General features: G+C 34.4%; 1 protein-coding gene across 1 annotated transcript in view; it reads right to left on the bottom strand.

Annotated features, from left to right (window-relative positions):
- Positions 1 to 15,586: 15,586 nt before the first annotated feature.
- Positions 15,587 to 20,937, bottom strand: part of LOC136025194 (transmembrane protein 237-like) — a 33,235-nt gene continuing 27,884 nt past the window's right edge. The window contains exon 4 of the mRNA XM_065700992.1: positions 15,587 to 15,758. Within this exon, the coding sequence (XP_065557064.1) occupies positions 15,648 to 15,758 (111 nt within the window). The 3' untranslated portion in view covers positions 15,587 to 15,647. The remainder of the gene's footprint in view (positions 15,759 to 20,937) is intronic.

Genomic DNA, 20,937 nt, shown 5'->3' with positions numbered 1-20,937 from the left:
AATGATGGAGATAGTATGTATGTATTTTTTATCAGTAGTTTTGTACTTTGATTTCCGATCGGGATTAGGCTATTTATTAATATTATTTACTGCTGTTTCTAGGCTAGGCCACATTCCCGAAGAATTATTTAATTGTAAATAAACTAATATAAATAACATGTTTCCTTGCATATGCACGCTAATGAGGATATTTAAAGACGTCTGACTGTCAAATTAGAAATAACAGGGTAAAATAAACTGGTCGTTTGAGTTTATATAGACATTGCTCAATTGGATCAGTAGAGCCTGATTATTCCCCAGCTTGATAATTATTAAAGTAATGGATGAATATATATATATATATATATATATATATATATATATATATATATATATATATATATATATATATATATATATATATATATATATATATATATATGCCCAACTGGCGAGCATAAAACACAAAATCACTAAAAATCAACTTCAAAATATCAATTAGCCGTCCTTCATTCCATCTCTGGTCATTGTCTGTACTGCCACTCTCAGCAGCTTGGCTCAGGATTCATTGCCATCCAACATGTGTACCCGAAATTGTACGACAAAAACTTCATTTCTTACCTAAAACTATAACTTTTAAGCGTAAATATAGTTTAAGATATTTAAAACTACAAGCTTTTTTCCAACTATAATTTTTCTACATTTAGTTGTATTGATATTTATTTAATTTTTTGGCCCAATCAATTCGTGAATCATCTAGAGCAGAAAACTTTTTGGATTCGGAATTAGCATATATTTTTGGCCAATTAGTGAAAGAGTTATTTGTATAGTAATATGTTTGAAGCTGGTTAATTTTTTGACGCGTTTCCTCTCTCTCAACATCACTCTTTCTCAGAGGTTTGAGCCCAAACAATTCCCTTCACTTGAAATATTTAAATTGATATTCTTCAGCCAAAAAATATGTAGAAATAATTTACCTTATCATATTTGCTGGTATTTACTCAGCCAACATTCTTTTTACCACAACCTCAAAATCGACTTAAAAATTTGTAAACTTGTTAAAGAGAGAGAGTGGAAGACTTTCAGATTATGAATCACTTTATATTTTTTGGTCGACTACTGAAAGAATCATTTGTATAGAAATTTGTTTGAGTTTGGCCACTTTTTTTCACAAACTTATGAGACTAAAGTTCAATTTTCCAAGTTCACTTGAATAGTTTTGTTCTATCGGGCGAAATTAATACAATGCCAAATTAACTCAGATTCGACCCTATTACTACAGTAATGACATGATGTATATTCAGTCCCCCTAGTCTAATTGTAAAGCTTCCTTTTGACCAGTGGTGTCATTTTTTATTTGGGGGAGAAGGCAAGAGAGGGCAGCTACCCCCCATAATTTGGAGAGAAAAACAATTATATGTCCCATGCCCTTGAATCTCCGGATTTAGACCGCTCTTGCCCCCAATAAAATACTGGAGCAACACCCCTCCTATTAACCTTTTTTCCAGTATTTTGGTCTCTTAATTTTACTTAGCAAAGAATGTAAGAAAAATAAATACTAAGGGCACTGGTAGGGCGAGACAAATTTTTACTAAGTTATTACCTATCTAGATTTTTTTTAGGCCAGAAAATTTTAGAGTCCCTATTTCAAGAAGAAATTATAGGGCCTTTTTCAAGGAAAAAATACATACACACAAACATACAGACTTATTGCTCGTTTAAAGATACCAAATAAAAGAAAAAGACTATTTAAGTTAAATGAAATTTTATAACAGCATGTACCTTAAATGTACGTCAGAAGGAAAACACCTAATGTATTTAATTATTTTAAAAAATTCTAATGAGCTATTCTTTTCTAATTATTATGATCAATCTTTCCTAATTTTTATAATTAGTTTGATTTGTACATAGTTCCTTCTTTTCTTTATAGTTTATATTTGTTTTTCTCTTTGGCTACTCAATTTTGCACGCGGGGAAAATTTTTCATTATGTGCGGGGAGGGGTATTTTCTAGAGGGATTATCCGGAGGGGATTTTAAGGGTGAGGGGGAATTTCCTGTGGGGAATAGGCTTAGCAGCATTATGGACAATCAACTAATATCTCCACGTCTCTTCTTAACCATTTATTGTGAGACGTAGATGCAAACAAATAACTCTCTCACTCTTGTACTGCGGTGATAAAAAGAAAAAAAATGGTACTACTACTCTTGTCATGGAGTGGTTGTGGTGAAACAAACCATACCTTAACCCTAAAGATCACCTGAATGAGCTCCTGGGATGGCATATGCGAAATAGTTTCTTTGTGTTTGATGTTTCAATGTCACTCTTTTCATTTGGAGAAAGTCCATTTTCTTATTTTCAAACAGTTCGTGGTAACGAACTGTAGTAAGGAGCGACCCGGCTCAATAGTAACCAAAACTATAAAAAAATGGAATTTTGATTCGAATAGGAATTTTGATTAACGAAATGCCAATAGGAATTATCAATAGGAATTTTGATTAACGAAAATCACATCATCAGATTCAGCGTATCAGAGAACCCTATTGTAGAAGTTTCTAGCTCTTATCTACAAAATGTGGAATTTTGTATTTTTTGCCAGAAGGCAGATCACGGATGCGTGTTTATTTGTTTGTTTGTTTTTTTGTTTTTTTTTCCCAGGGGTGATCATATCGACCCAGTGGACCTAGAGTCTTGAGAGAGGGCTCATTCTAACGGAAATGAAAAGTTCTAGTGCCCTTTTTCAGTTACCAAAAATTGGAGGGCACCTAGGCCCCCTCCCACGCTAATTATTTTCCCAAAGTCACCAGATCAAAGTTCTGAGATAGCTATTATTATTCAGCGTAGTCAAAAAACTTTATATCTATGTCTTTGGGGTCATCGTACTCCCCCACAGTCCCCGTGGGAGGGGCCACAAGTTACAAACTTTGACCAGTGCTTATATATAGTAATGGTTGTTTGGAAGTGTACAGACATTTTCAGGGGGATTTTCAGGTTGGAGGGGGGTTGACAAGAAGGGGATATGTTGGGGGAACTTTCCTTGGAGGAATTTGTCATGGGAGAAGGAAATTTTCATGAAGGGAGCGCAAGCATTATTTAAAAAAATACAATGAAAAAATAAATATGAAAAAGTTTCTTCACCTGAAATTAAGGAGAAGTATTAAAATTTGAAACGAACAGAAATTATTACGCATATGATGGGCTCACCTCCTCCTAATACATCACTCTTTTTAAAGCTAAAGTATTTTTAATAATTTCAACTATTTATTCTACGGCTTATGTGATTCAGGAGTCATTCTTAAGAAATTGGAAAAAAATTAAGCTTTAGTGTAAAGAGCGAGGTTATGACGAAGGGGTGAACCCCTTCGTATACGTAATAAAAACATGACAATACAGAAGTTCGCTAAGTAAGCTAATTTGTAAGTTACGTATATCTTTTACTAATAAAAACCTTCGTAAAAAAATTAAAAGTTCTAGTTGCCTTTTAAGTAACCAAAAGTCGGAGGGCATCTAGGCCTCCTCCCCCGCTCTTTTTTTTCAAAATCATTCGATCAAAACTATGAGAAAGCCATTTAGCAAAAAAAAAATGCAAATTTCGTTTTAATTATTCATCTGCGGAGAGCCAAAATCAAAACATGCATTGATTTAAAAACGTTCAGAAATTAAATATAAAAAAACTAGTTTTTTTTAACGGAAATTAAGGGTCGACATTAAAACTTAAAACGAACAGAAATTACTTCGTATATGAAAGGAGATACTTCCTCATCAACGCCCCGCTCTTTACGCTAAAGTATTTTACTGTTTCAAAAAGTAGAGTTAAGAAAAAGAGTCAAACTTTAGCGTAAAGAGTGGGGCGTTGATGAGGAAGCATCTCCTTTCATATACGAAGTAATTTCTGTTCGTTTTAAGTTTTAATGTCGCTCCTTACTTTCCGTTAAAAAAACTTTTTTTTTTTTTTTTATTTGATTCGAAGAAGGATGGTCATGGATGCATGTGATATTTTCTGCTTCTTCTGCTTTATCCAAGAATAAAACTAATAATCCTTGAATATCAGGATCAAAACCAAAATCAAAAGTTCTAGTGAACTTATAAGTGGTAAACAGGTTGAAGAGCAGGGAAGTAGATTTTTCTATAACCTTATGACTAAAAATAATGTTTTCCACCTAAAAAAGGTAAAAAAAAAAGTATCGAGGGAAAATTTTTATATAGGCCTATGAATTTACCCTAAAATTACCCATAAGCTGTATCTTTGAAGGTCAGTGGCTATTTTATTGGGTGGTAGATGTTTAATCTCAAAGATAAGGACATTCCATAGAAAAGAAACAGCGAAAATATAGGCTTAATTTTGGGTTTGTTTGAGGGAGTTTCTTCATTTGAGCCTTCGCTAAATCATATTCAGCAGTTAAGAATTTAGCAGTGGCTATACAGGTTCAGTAGAAAGCTCATTCAAACCTTGTGTTGTGGTTGAAGGGGGTGACCAAAGCCTCAAAAATCTATTTTTGTATTAGACTCATATTTCTAACTTTCAGATGAATTTACCAGAAGAGGGGTAGGTTTATTTCGGTTGAGGATTTTCCTTCATTCAGAGAAATACTTTTAGATGGAATCTCCAATATTGGTATTAGGACAGGAGGGTGCTTAATCTATTGAAAATTAATAGTTAGAGTTACATTTTCAGGATTCGTAAGTGACTTGAGGATATTCAGCCCCTCTTGTTTGTACCTAGCCCTTCATTGGCCCGCAAAACATTTGATCAGCATTTTATCGGGTGTATGAAAACTCTTTCAATAGTTTTTTCTCAATAGATTATCAGTCCTGATCATGCCAAAATTGCTGTTTTGCGGGTTAAAATGCTAGAAAGTGGCACATTCTTGTAATGTTCTCTTTTTATTACTTAAAAAGAACCTTACACCTTTAAATCTTGATTCAGGTGAACTCAAATTCAAAAATCTAAGACTATTGGTTTGAAAGGATCACATCTGCGGGGAAACAAAAAGCACGTGTGGCCGCCCATTTCTAAAAAATGAAAAAAATTCATACTTTTTTCGGATATTGGGTTGAGGAGTCTCGTACACATTAAATTTCATCTCATAGTTTTCATAAAGATCACGACCCTTTTTCGAATGGTTTCCATCTTTATTTACAATCTTATATAACTACTTATACAAATTGCTTTTTATAAGTAACTTATAACTCAAACATGTTTAGATCCATGTCATCAGAACTAATAGAGCATTCTTTTGAAAGTTGTTTTCCTTTCCTAATTCTGGCTTCTAAAATTTGCACCTTCCATTTATTATTACGAACAGTAGACAAAAAAATCAATTTTAAATAGTGTGATTTTTTACTATCATATGAAGGGAAAAATTAAAATGTTACTCAAACTACCTTGAAAGTTTTTTTTTTCAATGTTAGTTTAGAATCATTTTCTTTGATATGTTCTTGTTGTTTAAGCTTTTTTCAAGTTAAGTTTCTATCAAGTTTGCAAAAATTATTAGAAAAAAATTATTTACAATTTAAGGAACTATTAGATTTTCATTATAGCACACATAATAAGCTAGCCTTTAGGGAATTTAAGACGACTAGCAACTGTATATTTATTTGAGTTAATTTATACCAATTTAAATTTGAGTTCATCATTTGATATTTTTAACGCTCGCTTTGGGCTTCATTTTTATGTTCATTTCAATTTTCGTTAATTTTTATTTCCACCTCTTATAGGCTTTAATTTTTTGTCATTCCCTCCACTTTGTTGATGCTATTTGTTAATTTTTATTGAAAAGCTGCTATTTAATAATCAGTATTTCTTTAAACACAAGTTTCTGTAGGACAAAACGTTGATGTAGCCTACCTTTGTCCTTATTAAAAAATGTTGGAAAATGTCCTACAGCTCCCTAGTGCTTAAAATTACCGAGTTAGGTTCCTTACCATTATAAACATATTTGCAAAAATGTTGGAATATGTTGGAATAATGTTGGAATATTTGCAAAAATGTTGGAATATGTCCTACAGCTCCCTAGTGCTTAAAATTACCGAGTTAGGTTCCTTACCATTATAAACATTAATGAATTAGAGGTAGCTTAATGAATAATTTAATAGATATAAGTTACATAACAATAACACTAAAACATCTGAAAATGAGAAAAACTGACTACAATAAAGGATTCGGTACCAAAATGAAGTTACTTCCCGTATTGCCAAAACTTCCTGATGATTCAGGAGCCAAGATAAAGGTATTTTCTCCACTATTGCTTGATCCTGCATTACCAACTGTGCCCTGTGAAGTGAAAATGGGAATAATGAACAAAAACCTTCCTTTCGTCGCTGCTCTGCTTGTTATTTCTGATTGTTCACTTGTCATCTTCTTCTTCATTGGTTGCCTTCTTCTTTGTAAATTGTTTGGTCGAGAAATATACTGATAATGCAAAAATGGTGACACATATGAATAAGGTCTTTCAAATCGAAACGTAGGTGCTTGGTAGTAGGGATACGGTGTCGGATAATACCTAGGATACATCGGTGAAAAATAGTCCAACATTTTCTCATCCTGTTCTTCCCTTGCACTGGCCTCTAAAATAGATTCTTCACCTTTGATGGTTTTTAAAGTCTCACTAGTATCCTTATAAGCCACCGAGCTACTCAGGACAACAGTCAATACAAAGATACACCTCATTTTGAACAGTTAGCTCAAGCACTGAACAACCTAGTAAAAGTAACTGTATATATATGTATATGCTTAGGCTTTTTATTAAAAGCTGCCATTCTTTTCTTTTCAGCTGCCAACTTTTTTGTAGCCGGTGTTTTGGACTAATATTTGCAACTCTATAAAAAATATGATTTGTATGAAGTAATATCCTCAACTTCAAGTTTAAAGTTTGTTGACCCTGCTAAAGTTGCAGAATAATCTTAATTTTACCTCGTAGTGAAAAGCAAATATTGGCACTTCTTTTAGCACCACAATTCCACACATGAAGGATGATGGTGCTTGGATTTTCAAATTAAATTTCATATGTTAAAAGAAATTTAAATACATAGAAAATAAAAATGTCTGAATATAGGAAACACGTTGTTGAAAATAATATTTCATCACACTTTTTATTTTATCAGAAGAAACTCAGAACCGTAGAAATATAATTTATTAGCCACCCTGGAAAAATTGCTACCTTATTGGTGTACAAATTCTTCACCATACCAATTCTTGTGAGTCCCTGGATTTCGGCCCTTGCAGTTAAGTTTCGTCTCGGGAGGCTCTTAGTCCACTACAGCTGCGCACACTGCTCCTCCACCCAATCTATTCAAAGTCTCACATTTTACTTCTTCCCATGGAATTTTCATTTCCTCTAAAGCATTCCTTGTGTCCCTAATAACGTTTATAATCTTGCCCAAGGAAATCTTTGAATATGGATACTGTTTCTTGCTAGATATAGATTAGTATGTCCTAATACTTTTCTACGCACTAATTTTTTTTTCTATTTTATTGAAATTCATCGAGTTTTTGTATATGGTGTCGTTTTTTTGCTATTATTTTTTTTTTTACAAATAATGTAAGTTTGACTCTGTCCCTCAACTTAAACTAAAAAAACTTTGCTAAAAGAACAACTTCTTGGTACGAATAAAATAAAAAGAGTTGAAGTTTTGAAAAAAATAAACTTTTACGCCTAATTGTTAATTTCACTTTGGTAGCTTTCTTGGGTAAAGAAATTTCTTAACTTCTTCTCTTGTCGGGCATAACACGGCCCTTGGGAAAATTAAACAGAAAAAAAAAATTTCAGCTAAAAGTAAGGAGCGACATTAAAACTGAAGAAAAACAGAAATTATTCAGTATATGAAAGGGGCAGTCCCCTCATCAATGCCTCGCTCTTTACGCTAAAGTTTTTTATCGTTTTAAGAATATGTTTGACTCTTTGTCACAGTTCTACTTTTTAAAATAATAATAAAAAAACTTTAACGTAAAGAGCGGGAAGTTGAGGGTTGGACAGCCCCTTTCATATCCGGAATAATATCTTTTAGTTTTCAGATTTAATGTTGTTCCTTACTTTCAGTAGAAAAAATTTGTTTCGTTTATTTAACTTCTGAACGTTTTTAAATTAATGCATGTTTTGATTTTGGCTCACCGCACATGAATAATTAAAACGAAATTTGGATATTAATTTTTTTTTGGCTAAATGGCTTTCCCATAATTTTTATCGGGTGATTTTGGTAAATAAAAGGATGGGGGAGGAGGCCTAGTTGCCCCCAATTATGGGCTACTTAAATAGACAACTAGAACTTTTTATATTTTTACTAAGTATATAAGGGGGTTTACCCCCTCGTGTTTACCTTGCTCCTTACACTAAAGCTTGAATTTTGTCCCAATTCCTTAAGAATGACCCTTGAATCACAAAGGCCGTAGAATAAATAGCTGAAATTACTAAAAAAAAACTTTAGCGTAATGAGCGAGGTATTGAGGAGGAGACGAACGCCCTTATATACATAATAATTTCTGTTCGTTTTAAGTTTTAATGCTGCTCCATACTTCCAGCTGAAACAACCATTTTTTTTAATTATTTTCTCGTTTTTTGTTTAAATAATGCTAGAAAATCCTGCGCCTCATTCATGGAAATTTTTTTCCCTCGTGACAGATTCCTCCATCGAAAGATCCTCTCACCTAATCTCCTCCCCCTACCCCCTCCAATACAATCCCCCTGAAAACGCCTGTACACTTCCCAGAAACCATTACTATATGTAAACAATGGTCAAAGTTTGTAGCTTGCAGCGCCTCCCCCGGGGACTTTGAGGGTCCACAAAGACATAGTTATTAGATTTTCCGACAATGCTGAACAAAATGGCTATCTCAAAATTTTGATTCGGTGACTTTGGAGAAAAATGAGCGTGGGAGAGGGCCTAGGTGCCCCCCAATTTTTTTGGTCACTTCAAAAGGTCACTAAAAGTTTTTATTTCCGTTAGATTGAGCCCTCTCGTGACATTCTAGGACCACTGGGTTGATACGAACACCTCTGGCGGAAAAAATCAAATAAACACGCAACCGTGATCTGTCTTCTGGCAAAAAAATACAAAATTCCAAGTTTTATAGATAGGAGCTTGAAATTTCTACAATAGGGTTCTCTGATACTTTGAACCGGATGATGTGATTTTTGATAAGATTCTATGACTTTTGGGGTATTTTTCCCCCTATTTTCTAAAATAAGTAAAATCTTCTCAAGCTCGTAACTTTTGATGAGTAAGACTAAACTTCGTGAAACTAAAAAAATTTAAATCATTATAAAATACGATTCTTTTGATGTAACTATTGGTATCAGAATTCAGTTTGTTAGAGTTTCGGTTACTATTGAGCCGGGTCTCTCCATACTACAGTTCGTTACTACGAACTGTTTGATACAGTGCTTGAGGAAACAATTATCTAAGAAGGCTTTTAAACTAAAACCGAGCCATAAACTGGTTATTTTAAATCAAAAGCTAGTCCAATGGCACATTCTAAGATTATAACTAGAGAAAGATTTAGATAGCTTTGACACGTTCTGTGGATAGAACATGACAGATTCCCAAAAATTGTCCTTGTCGGATAACCATCTAGGGCCAAAGAAAAAGCGGGTTGTCCCCGATTGGATGAGTGGAGGCCGTAGGAAAACGTTTAAGGAAGATTTGAGCTTCCTTGAAGGGAGCAAGGCTTTGAATAGATTGGGATGGAAAATGAGTGTGTAGCTCTGTTGGCCTCAGCCGGCTTGGGGATTCAGTGAGTTGTTTGCAGATGTAGTAGTAGCATTATTATTTACTTGAATTAATTAGAGAAAACATTCCGAAAAAAATATATTTTTAAGAGAAAATTAATGTGCTTAATTAGGCCAAATCCGAGAAGAAATAAAGTCACATAATAATTCAACTTTCAAACGAATATAAAGCATTATCAGCAAATAAATAAACCCGAAACAAACAGATAATGCAACAAATAATCAAGTTAAACTTTAGATGAACAGAAACTGGCACAAACAGGAGCAGGGCTAACACCCCCTAAGCCATATAATAACAATCGTAATTTATACTTTATTGATATCACAACACATTTTAAATCTTTCTCTTTTATAACATTAATAAATAGAAAATGGCTGAGTTTTTCAGAAATGAATACCACTATACATAAAAGTACTAGTCTACATTTATTTGCGCTTGTTAGTAATCTTGGTTGTTTTGTCGATGATCTTTCTTCTCTTTTTTTGCTGCTAATAAAACAAATAAAACACAGAAATAGACAAATAAACAGTCGAAGCAGAAATTGTTTTCAGTAAAGTGAAAATAACGCTATGGCATTTAAAGGATGGGTTTAACTAAGCTTAAGCTGAAACTAAAACTTAAGCTTAAACTTGTAAGCTTAAACTAAGTTTGTTTATCGTTTCTGCTTGTTTCTGGTATAATTAAATAAAAAAACAAGTTTTTTTAAATGAAAGTAAGGAGCGACATTAAAACTTAAAATGAGCAGAAATTACTCCGTCTATGAAAGGGGCTTTTCCTCCTCAACGCCTCGCTCTTTGCGCTAAAGTTTGACTCTTCCTCTTAACTCTACCTCTTAAAACAGTAAAAAACTTTAGCGTAAAGAGCGGGGCGTTGAGGAGGAAAAGCTCCTTTCATATACGGAGTAACTTCTGTTCGTTTTAAGTTTTAATGTCACTCCTTGCTTTCATTTAACAAAACTTATTTTTTTTAATTTAATTTCTGGACGTTTTTTAATTTATGCATGTTTTGATCTTGGCTCTCCGCACATAAATAATTAAAACGAAATTTGCATATTAATTTTGTTTTGGCTAAATGGCTTTCTCATAGTGTTAATCGGAAGATTTTGAGAAAAAAGGAGCGAGCGAGGAAGCCTAGTTGCCCTCCAATTTTTTGATTACTTAAAAGGGCAACTAAAACTTTTAATTTTTTACGAACATTTTCATTAGTAAAAAATATATATAATTAAACGAATTAACTTACGTAACGAACTTCTATATTCGTATGTTTTATTGCATAGTGTGCAATATTTATTATTATAATATTATTTATAATTGGCTGTGCAATATTTATTGCATAGTGTCCTGGTCGTCATTTTTGTCCTGGTCGACATTTGTGTTCCGGTGTCCCGGTCTGTAATTTCTCTTTGAGTGTCCTGGTCGTCATTTATATTCCCTGTGTCCCGGTCGTCATTTGTGTCCCGGTGCTTTGTTGATAGTGATTGCTAATCGAACATTCCTTGTGTCCCGGTCGCTTTCCCTTTGAGTGTCCCGGTCGTCATTTATATTCCATACTAGCTGTTGTGGCGGCGCTTCGCGCCACCCCAACACCTAGTTGGTGGGGGCACTTTGCGCCCCCTCCCAAGCCCCCCCGCGCGCGTAAGTCGTTACGCGCCATATTAGTTACGCGCCATTGTAGTTGTGTCCCTGTGTCCCACCTGTTAATATAGATATATATATATATATATATATATATATATATATATATATATATATATATATATATATATATATATATATATATATATATATATATATCTATATATATAAAAATAAGTTGTCTGTCTGTGGATGGATGGATGGATGTGTCAGGTGAAGTCACCTGAAAAAACTGGATCAGGTGACGTCAAAACTGAAAAAACTAAAAAAAGGCAAAAACTACAAAAAAAACTAAAAACTAATAAAAAAAATAAAAAAGCTAAAAAACTAAAAAAAAACTAAAAAAAGGCAAAAACTACAAAAAAAACTAAAAACTAATAAAAAAGCTAAAAAACTAAAAAAACTAAAAAAAGGCAAAAACTACAAAAAAAACTAAAAACTAATAAAAAAAATAAAAAAGCTAAAAACTAAAAAAAACTAAAAAAGGTAAAAACTAAAAGAACTAAAAAAGAAAAAAATAAATGACGACACTCAAAGAGAAAGCGACCAGGACAAAAGGAATGTTCGATTAGCAATCAACAAAGCACCGGGACACAGGGAGTATAAATGACGACCAGGACATAAGTAAAAAAAAAAATTAACAAAACTAAAAAGAAGGTAAAAACTACAAAAAAACTAAAAAGAAAAAAAAACTAAAAACTAATAAGAAACTAAAAAATCTAAAAATCTAAATAAACTAAAAAAGATAAAAAAAGGAAAAAAATAAAGGAGAAAAACAAAACTAAAAAACGAATGTATATACAGACCGGTACACCGGGATACAAATGACGACCGGGACACAGGGAATATAAATGACGACCGGGACACAGGGACACAACTACAACGGGGACACCGGGGGAAACAGGGGGATATAAATGACGACCGGGACAAAAAAACTAAAAAGAAAAAAAAACTAAAAACTAATAAAAAACTAAAAAATCTAAAAATCTAAATAAGCTAAAAAAGAAAAAAAAAGGAAAAAAATAAAGGAGAAAAACAAAACTAAAAAACGAATGTATATACAGACCGGGACACCGGGATACAAATGACGACCGGGACACAGGGAATATAAATGACGACCGGGACACAGGGACACAACTACAACGGGGACACCGGGGGAAACAGGGGGATGTAAATGACGACCGGGACACCGGGACAGGGAATGGTCGATTAGCAATCATATATCTATCTATATTCACAGGTGGGACATAGGGACACAACTACAATGGCGCGTAACTATTATGGCGCGTAACGACTTACGCGCGCGGGGGGGCTTGGGGGGGGCGCGAAGCGCCCCCACCAACTAGGTGTTGGGGTGGCGCGAAGCGCCACCCCAACAGCTAGTATATATATATATATATATATATATATATATATATATATATATATTTACCTACGTAAAGCTTGCGAATATACAACATTCTTGGCTGTCCCATTGTCTGTGCATATAAATAGATTGTCAGGTTTACCGACTCTTGAAAATGCAACATATAATTGTCCATGGGAAAAACAATCTGTATTCAGATCTATACCTCATTATTCTAATGATTGCCCTTGAGCTTTGTTGATGGTGATTGCTAATCGAACATTCCCTGTGTACCCATCGTCATTTATATATCTCCCTATGCCCCCCGGCGTCCCCGTTGTTGTTGTTTCCCTGTGTCCCGGTCGTCATTTATATTCCCTATGTCCCGGTGTCCCGGTCGTCATTTGTGTCCCGATGTCCAGGTCTGTAATTTCGTCAGTCGACAAACATGACGTCAGTCGACACATAAACATGACGTCACTCGACAGACACACATAGAACTTATTTTTATATATATAGATGTCCCGGTGTCCCGGTCGTCATTTGTGTCCCGATGTCCCGGTCTGTAATTTCGTCAGTCGACAAACATGATGTCAGTCGACACACAAACATGACGTCACTCGACGGACACACAGACAACTTATTTTTATATATATAGATATGAGAGGGTTCACCCCTCGTCGATACCTCGCTCTTTACACTAAAGCTTAAATTCTTTCCCAATTCCTTAAGAATGATCCTGGAATCAAAAAGGCCGTAGAATAAATAGTTGAAATTACTAAAAATACTTTAGCGTAAAGAGCGAGGTATTACGAGGAGGTGAACCCCTCATATGCGTTATAATTTCTGCTTGTTTTAGGTTCTAATGCAGCTCCTCACTTTCAGTAGAAAAAAAATTTTCATACGTATTTTTGCATTGTTTTTTTTTTTTAAATAATGCTAAAAAATCATGCGCCCCCTTCACTGAAAGTCTCTTCCCAATTGAGAAGTTTTTCCATGGAAAGATCTTCCCACGTAACTCCCCCTCCATCTCAACTCTCCCTCCCAAACCAGAAAAATCCCCCTGAAAACATCCGTACACTTCCCAGTAACCATTAATTTATGTAAACACAGGTCAAAGTTTGTAACTTGCAACCCTTCCCATGGGGACTGCGGGGGAGTAAGTCGTCCCTAAAGACATAGCTATTAGGTTTTTCGACTATGGTGAATAAAATGGCTATCTCAGAATTTTTATCTGGTGACTTTGGGGGAAAATGAGCATGGGAGGGGGCCTAGATACCCTCCAATTTCTTGGTGACTTAAAAAGAGCACTAGAACTTTTAATTTCCGTTAGAATGAGCCCTCTCGCGACATTCTAGGACCACTGGGTCGATACAATACCCCTGGGGGGAAAAAACAAACAAAAAAACAAACAAATAAACACGCATCCGTGATTTGTCTTCTGGAAAAAAAAAATGCAAAATTCTACATTTTTGTAGATAGGAGCTTGAAACTTCTACAATATGGTTCTCTGATACGCTGAATCTGATGGTGTAATTTTTGTTAAGATTGTATTACTTTTAGAGGGTGTTTTCCCCCATTTTCTAACATGAGGCAAATTTTCACAGGCTCGTAGCTTTTGACAGGTAAAACCAATCTTGATGAAAGGTATATATTTAAAATCAGCATTAAAATGCAACTTTTTTTATGTAGCTCTTGGTATCAAAATTCCAGTTTTTAGAGTTTCGGTTACTATTGAGCTGGGTCACTCCTTACTACAGTTCGTTACCACGAACTGTTTGATATAGCTTTTTAATTTTCCTTGAAAAACTTTTTTGCCGAAAAAATTTCTGAAATTGATTGTAATTTAAAAAGTGAAGATATTAATGATTGCCAGCTTTTTTTACTCATCTATTACAATTTGTTAACCTAGAGTTTTAGGTTACGACACTACTCCTTATTATCATGGGAAAAACACGTTTTTTATTGAATCGTGGGTAAGAGATGTATTCAAGTAACCCAATTAAACTGCAAATATGTACCTTTTGATGTAAAAAAATTCTCAACTTAATAATTAATAAGCTACAATAAGTTGCAAAACGAAGCTCATTGTCTAAAAACATTTATTTCACATTGATATAATTAGCTAAAAATGTTGACGCATAAAACTACACATTTGATACTACTGAACTTCACATGACTAGATCGTACACTTTTTAAACAATTGTTCAAACAGAAGCCTAATGAGGAAGAAAGGATAGACATACACCCCTCCTACCTTAGAACACCAGATTTGTGTTAAAAAGACACAATTTGAAAATAACCACTAGAAATTTTCATTAAAAAATTTCTTTTTACCCCCCCCCCGTCTCTGTGGGAAAGGTTTACTGTCATTTCTCCTCTTAGGTTAATAAACCAAGTCACATCTTGAGATCAGGATACCACTAGTCCTTTAACTAGCATAATCATCAGCTTTTATGGGTCCAGTGAACCATAGCTGGAAGTGAGAAACAAATAACTTGAATAGAGTTGCTTAACCAGGGATACATAAAACTGTGTAAACATTATCTTTAAGTAAACACAAATTTGTTATTTTAACTCAATTTCAGAAGTAAGCTTTTGGCAAACCCTTTTTTGATTCCTATAAACAAGCAATAACCAATTTAAGAAACAGTTAATTGCAAGTTACAATTTAGAACTAATAGTAAAACATTATCCCCAATTTAAAAATTTAAGGTAGAGTAACTATATATCAAGCCGCTTTCATAGCAACCTATATATATATATATATATATATATATATATATATATATATATATATATATATATATATATATATATATATATATATATATATATATATATATATATATATATATATATATATATATATATATATATATATATATATATATATATATATATATATATATATATATATATATATATATACATATATATTATGTATTTGTATATGTGTGAAACTTAAGAAAATGTGATCGCTGGTTCAAAGGTAATGAAAATAAATGCCAAAATTCCACATAGACATCGGAACAGCGTTCCGATTTTCCAGGACCGTATTGTTTGGGCATTATCCTGGAAGATAAAAAAGAAAGTGAGAATATATAATGAGCAAATAGCAAAAACATTTTTATTCTTCTTTCTTTCAAACTTTAGACGGTACTAAAAGATTAGTAAATATATAGAAAATTTCCTAGCATATAGAATCAGCTCTGTTTATTTTAAGTTTTTATTTTAAGGCTGTTCTTTATTTTCATATACATGAATTCTTTTTTTGTTCACCATCGATTTGATTTTAATAGTAGCCTATATACAGAGTTAAAATAAATTCATAGAAGAGTACTACTCCCTCAAATCTGCAAGTAGTGACCGCCCTTTGGATTCAAGTGGACCCATAGCCACTAGTCTTTTCTTGCTATAGTGATTGAAGATGACGAAGAAGCTTTTACTGCGATCCCCTCAAACAAGGTGCAGGTGCATGTTACGTAATAGGGAATGTTTTCTAATGGATGTATGAGTTAATTACGTAATAGGGTTTGTTTATTTTTTATTGCTACTTAATAGGGAATTTTTTTCTAAGAGCTGAAGATAATTGTTCCTTAATATGACTTATTAGAGTCTGCTAGTCAGGCTGAGAATCCCCTGTTGTAACTGAGAAAGGCACAAATGTGGTTGCTACGCAATGACAGTGTGGGATTTGACGAAATCTTGTGTGACTTGAAAGACTTATTGGGGGCGACGAATCAGCAATGAGCACTTGAGCTATTAGGTTAAGTCATTACATAAATGGGTGTTACAAAATACTTTAAGAATTTTTTCTTAATGATTCATTTTTCTTTCAATGTGTTTTTTTCTTCTTTCAAGGCGTTTTTTTTGGAATTTCATTTTCCTTTACTGTGTGTCTTGAGAATTCACTTTCTTTCATGACAGCTTCTTCAGGGAACCTTCATAATCTAAATATTTTTGTCCGCTTTAGGATTGGAATATAACACCAAAGATTTTCCCAATGACCAAACAAGTGCATTAGCCATCTGGACCAGCAAACTATCCATAGTATTTCTGATTCGAGGAATACTTTCTACATGAAAACCAATTGCACGCAATGGGGAATTCCTTGCCCATCTTCTAAAACCATTAAATGGTTTGCATGTTTCCAATCTTTTCCACGTGAAACCGCAAAAAAATCCCAATACTATTCATTTTCACACTGTTAGATGCACCTGCATGTTACAGTGATATGAATTTTCTATCGTTGCCTAGACAGGTTAAGTTAAACAGCAGATGTTACATAGCATTGAAGCTAGATATTTCGTGAAGTAAATAACTACGTATTGAAGTTTTATACTGGAACAAGAAATCCTAAAGATGCTAACTTTTATGGAACATACAGCTTTTATTAATAAGAACAAATTTACGAGCATTGTTAAAACACAGAAAAAGCAATTAAAACAAAACAAACAAAAAACAAAATATGAGAAAAACGTATAAAAGATAAGATATAAGAAAAAAGAACCATGGATTAAAGAAAGTTGGGAACTCTAGTCATCAATTCCAGAGAGAAAGAATAGAATAGAATATGATTTATTGGCTAAAATAGCACACAAGCTAGCATAAGCACGTCAGAACAATTATAATTTCAATGATAAAATAAATGTTAAGGGATAAACATAGTTAAAAAGTTAAATCAATTATTAAAATGCGAAACAAAATAGGGAACGAAAGAGTTTTTGTACCTCATTGTCAACATTTTGGGGATACAAGTCAAGTTGAGTATTTGGAGCTCTACGAGCATTAAGTCTTGTATTGGGAAGGATTGGGGGGGGGGGTTTTCTTTGAAGGGGGGAAGAAGACGTCGATGATAGTCAGAACTAAGGCACTTGTGCCCGAAGTTCATGGTAAGGAAGTGACGTCGTGATTCCAATGTAGTGAGTTCAAGTCTAGCCAAACCTTCATCATAAGTAGTATAGGACGTCCCCAGTATAATTTTTATAGCTCTTTTTTTAATGCTTTCAATTTTAGAACATTGGGATTTGGTCAGTCCAGGGTGCCAGACAGGGCAAGCATATTCAAGACAAGGTCTTATATAAGAACAATAAATTATTTTAAGGTTCTGGATTGATATGGAGAACCGTTTAAGAAGGGAGAAAGATCTAAGGAGAAAACCATCTGTTTTAAATAAGTGAAAAGAGCGAGATTTCCATTTAAGGTCATTGTCCAAGTGAACACCAAGTAGCTTAACCATGTTTAAATTTGGGATACAAAGGTAATTATTGATTGGGGGTATATTTTTTAAAAATGAGAATAGCATTAAACTGCTTTTCGGTATGCTCAGATTGAGTTTAACATTGGCAAGATCATTCTTTAAGTTTTTAATGAGTAAGTCAAGTTTAACGCCCAAAGTGTTTGAGGTTTGACAAAGGTTAAGTAATGTCAAATCATCCGCAAATTTAAAAGTGTTGTCAAAGTTTTGTAAAACATTTTTAAAAACAATTAAGAATGCTAAAGGACCCAATTTAGTCCCTTGGGGTGCTCCACAGGAAATCGAGGTAAAACCTGATGAATCTCCGTTAGGGAGGACTACACATTGCTCACGACCAGATAAAAAACTAGCTACTATACGTAAAACAAAATCTCTGACACCTAAAGCCCTTGCATTATCAATAACTGTCTGATGATCCAAGTTGTCAAAGGCTTTACTAATATCAGCAAAAACAGCCTCAACGTAGGAACTACTTAACTCAAGATGTTTGAAAACAGTGTCAAGTATATAACATAAACAATGGGTGGTGCTATGATTCGGCCTAAAGCCAAACTGATTTGGGTTAATTTTATCTTGAATATCATCAAAGAGGAAATTGTAAATAAAACTTTCAAAAATTTTAGAGAAAATAGAGGTTTTTGATATTGGTCTTAAGTCAGAGGGGACTTTTGGGGTCTTGTTTTTCGGTATAGGTGATATAATAGCTCGTTTAAAACACACTGGAAAAATACCATCTACAAAACATTGGTTAAAAATTGCAGTTAGAGGTACACTTAAATAATGGGCACATTTCACAATCAATTTGGTAGGGATATCACCTGGGTAAACTGACTTATTTGTATCAAGATTTTCGAGTTTAAGCTGGGTCTGATGTATTCCAATCACAGGAATGTCACTCACTGCACTGTTGGCCGGCATATTTTGGAGTGGCGGTTTAGTTTTACAAGTTGAAGTAAAATAATCGTTTATGATGTCTGCACTCACTGGGTTGCCATTACTATCCAGTAAGAGAAACTTAGAAGAGACCTTTCCCATGAGATCTTGGATACATTTGTAGAAATTCTTAGGGTTAGAATACAGTAACTTATTGAGCACGTGAGCACCATGCTCACGTGCTAATAACAATGTTTCGAAGTTTTCGAGATTCCTGGAAAAATCCTTCCTTAAAGAGTCTATCACGTTCATTTATTAGGCACAAAATTTTTTTTATTTATCCATGGTTTACAATTGGATTTGTAATTGACTTTTTTCACTGGAAAGGTGTCACAGTATAACTGGAAAAGTCCAGCTGAAAACTTAGAAGCCATTTCATCACCATTGGTAAGACATAGGATATTGGCCCAGGATTTGGAGCTAAGTTTTACTTTGAAATGGACAATCTTCTCGTCAGTAATGGGTCTATATGAATAACTTATCAATGGTTTAGGGGGAAAGGATGATAAAGGGGTCCAAAAGATGCATAGATGGTCACTTGCCCCTAATGGAAGGGCTATTTTCGGGGCACAGTAGTAATCTTCAATGTTGGTAAAAATCAAGTCTAGGGTTTTATCACTGCGTGTAGGTGACTTGACTACCTGGTCAAGACTAAGAGCAGCGCTAAGCCACTTTTGGTCTAGCTCATTAAAATCACCACATAATGTAATTGCAGCATAGGGGTACTTGTGGCGAATTCTGTCAGTATAAAGTTGCAGATATGCCGTCAGCTCCTTCTTAAATCCACTACGGGGAGGGTAATAAATAATACAAAAAATCATGCAAGATACGTCTTTTGGGAGGTTTTTGGGTCTGTTCCAGAGCCATAAAACTTCAGTTTTGGAGTTGTTCTCTATTTCAGAAAATGATAGAATCCGATTTGGGAGGGTACACTTACAAAAAAAAGCAACTCCTCCACCATGAGATAGAGGAATACCATCTTTGTCCAATCTGGGCTTAAAATGGGAGTCATAATTAGGAATCGAGCAAGAATCTTCTGTAGCAGACCATGTTTCTGTAAGGCAAGCAATATCAATCTGGTTTTTGCCAAGAATAATTTGTAGTTCCTCCATTTTATTTACTAGTGACCTTACATTCGCAAGAAGGATTCTAGGAAATGAGTAAGAGTGACGTATCGTACCAGGGTTATTGGCAAACACTTTCCTAGCCGGGTTTACTTTATCTTTGTCAGCAATAGAGCTGCTGCTCATGGTCTTATGCTCAATTAGTTTTTTGGTCATCTTGAGAGAGGTTCACTAATACTGCCAGCTGTTCTAAACCGTTTGGGTACATCATTGCGAAAGAATGTTTGAAGGCTTTTTCTTTTCACATAAGACATTTGCACAATCTGTCTTTTCAGAGCAATTTCTGATTCTGGCAGCTGAATTAGAAGGGGCTGGTATCTTGAAACAGAGTTCTGAGTGGTTGGTAATTTCTCCCCCAGCCTGGTTGCCTTTAATATTGTTGGTACTGGAAGTTGAAGCTGCTTTTGAATTATTTGCTTCACTTGAGTTACATCATCAACTCCTTCTTGTTCCGGTAAATTTTTTACAATAATATTCATTTTTCTCCGTTGTGCTTCATGATGGCAGAAGGTTTCTTCCCTTACAATTTCTCGTATCTCATCAGTCTGCTGGGAAGTCTGGGTGTATTTTTCTTCAATTTTCTGCAACCGAGAGTTAAGGTCCAGAAATGCACCATCTACATATTTATGCATTTCTTCATAGCTAGGCTTCTGGGCAAGCTCAGTTCGTAGCAGAGCTATTTCAGATGAAATCTGTCGGACTGAAATATCAATTCTTGTAATCAAATCATACAGCACCTGGGACTCAGCAGAGAGTTTGGGTATCGGTCTACCAGGTGAAGTAGATGGGGGGTCTGGGTCCTTTCTCGAATCAACTGGGTTCCCATCCACTGTCTGGTGTGATGTGGTGCTATTTGAGGGATTTTTGCCCCTGTTTGTAGCACTGAAGGCTGGACTGTAAGAATTTGTTGCTTGCCTGATTCTGGTTGTTCGGGTCA

The sequence above is a fragment of the Artemia franciscana genome, chromosome 3 (genome assembly GCF_032884065.1).
Source record: "Artemia franciscana chromosome 3, ASM3288406v1, whole genome shotgun sequence".
In the NCBI taxonomy this organism is placed as follows: domain Eukaryota; kingdom Metazoa; phylum Arthropoda; class Branchiopoda; order Anostraca; family Artemiidae; genus Artemia; species Artemia franciscana.
Note: the sequence above shows the minus strand (reverse complement) of the source record. Positions and strands in the feature narration are given on the sequence as shown.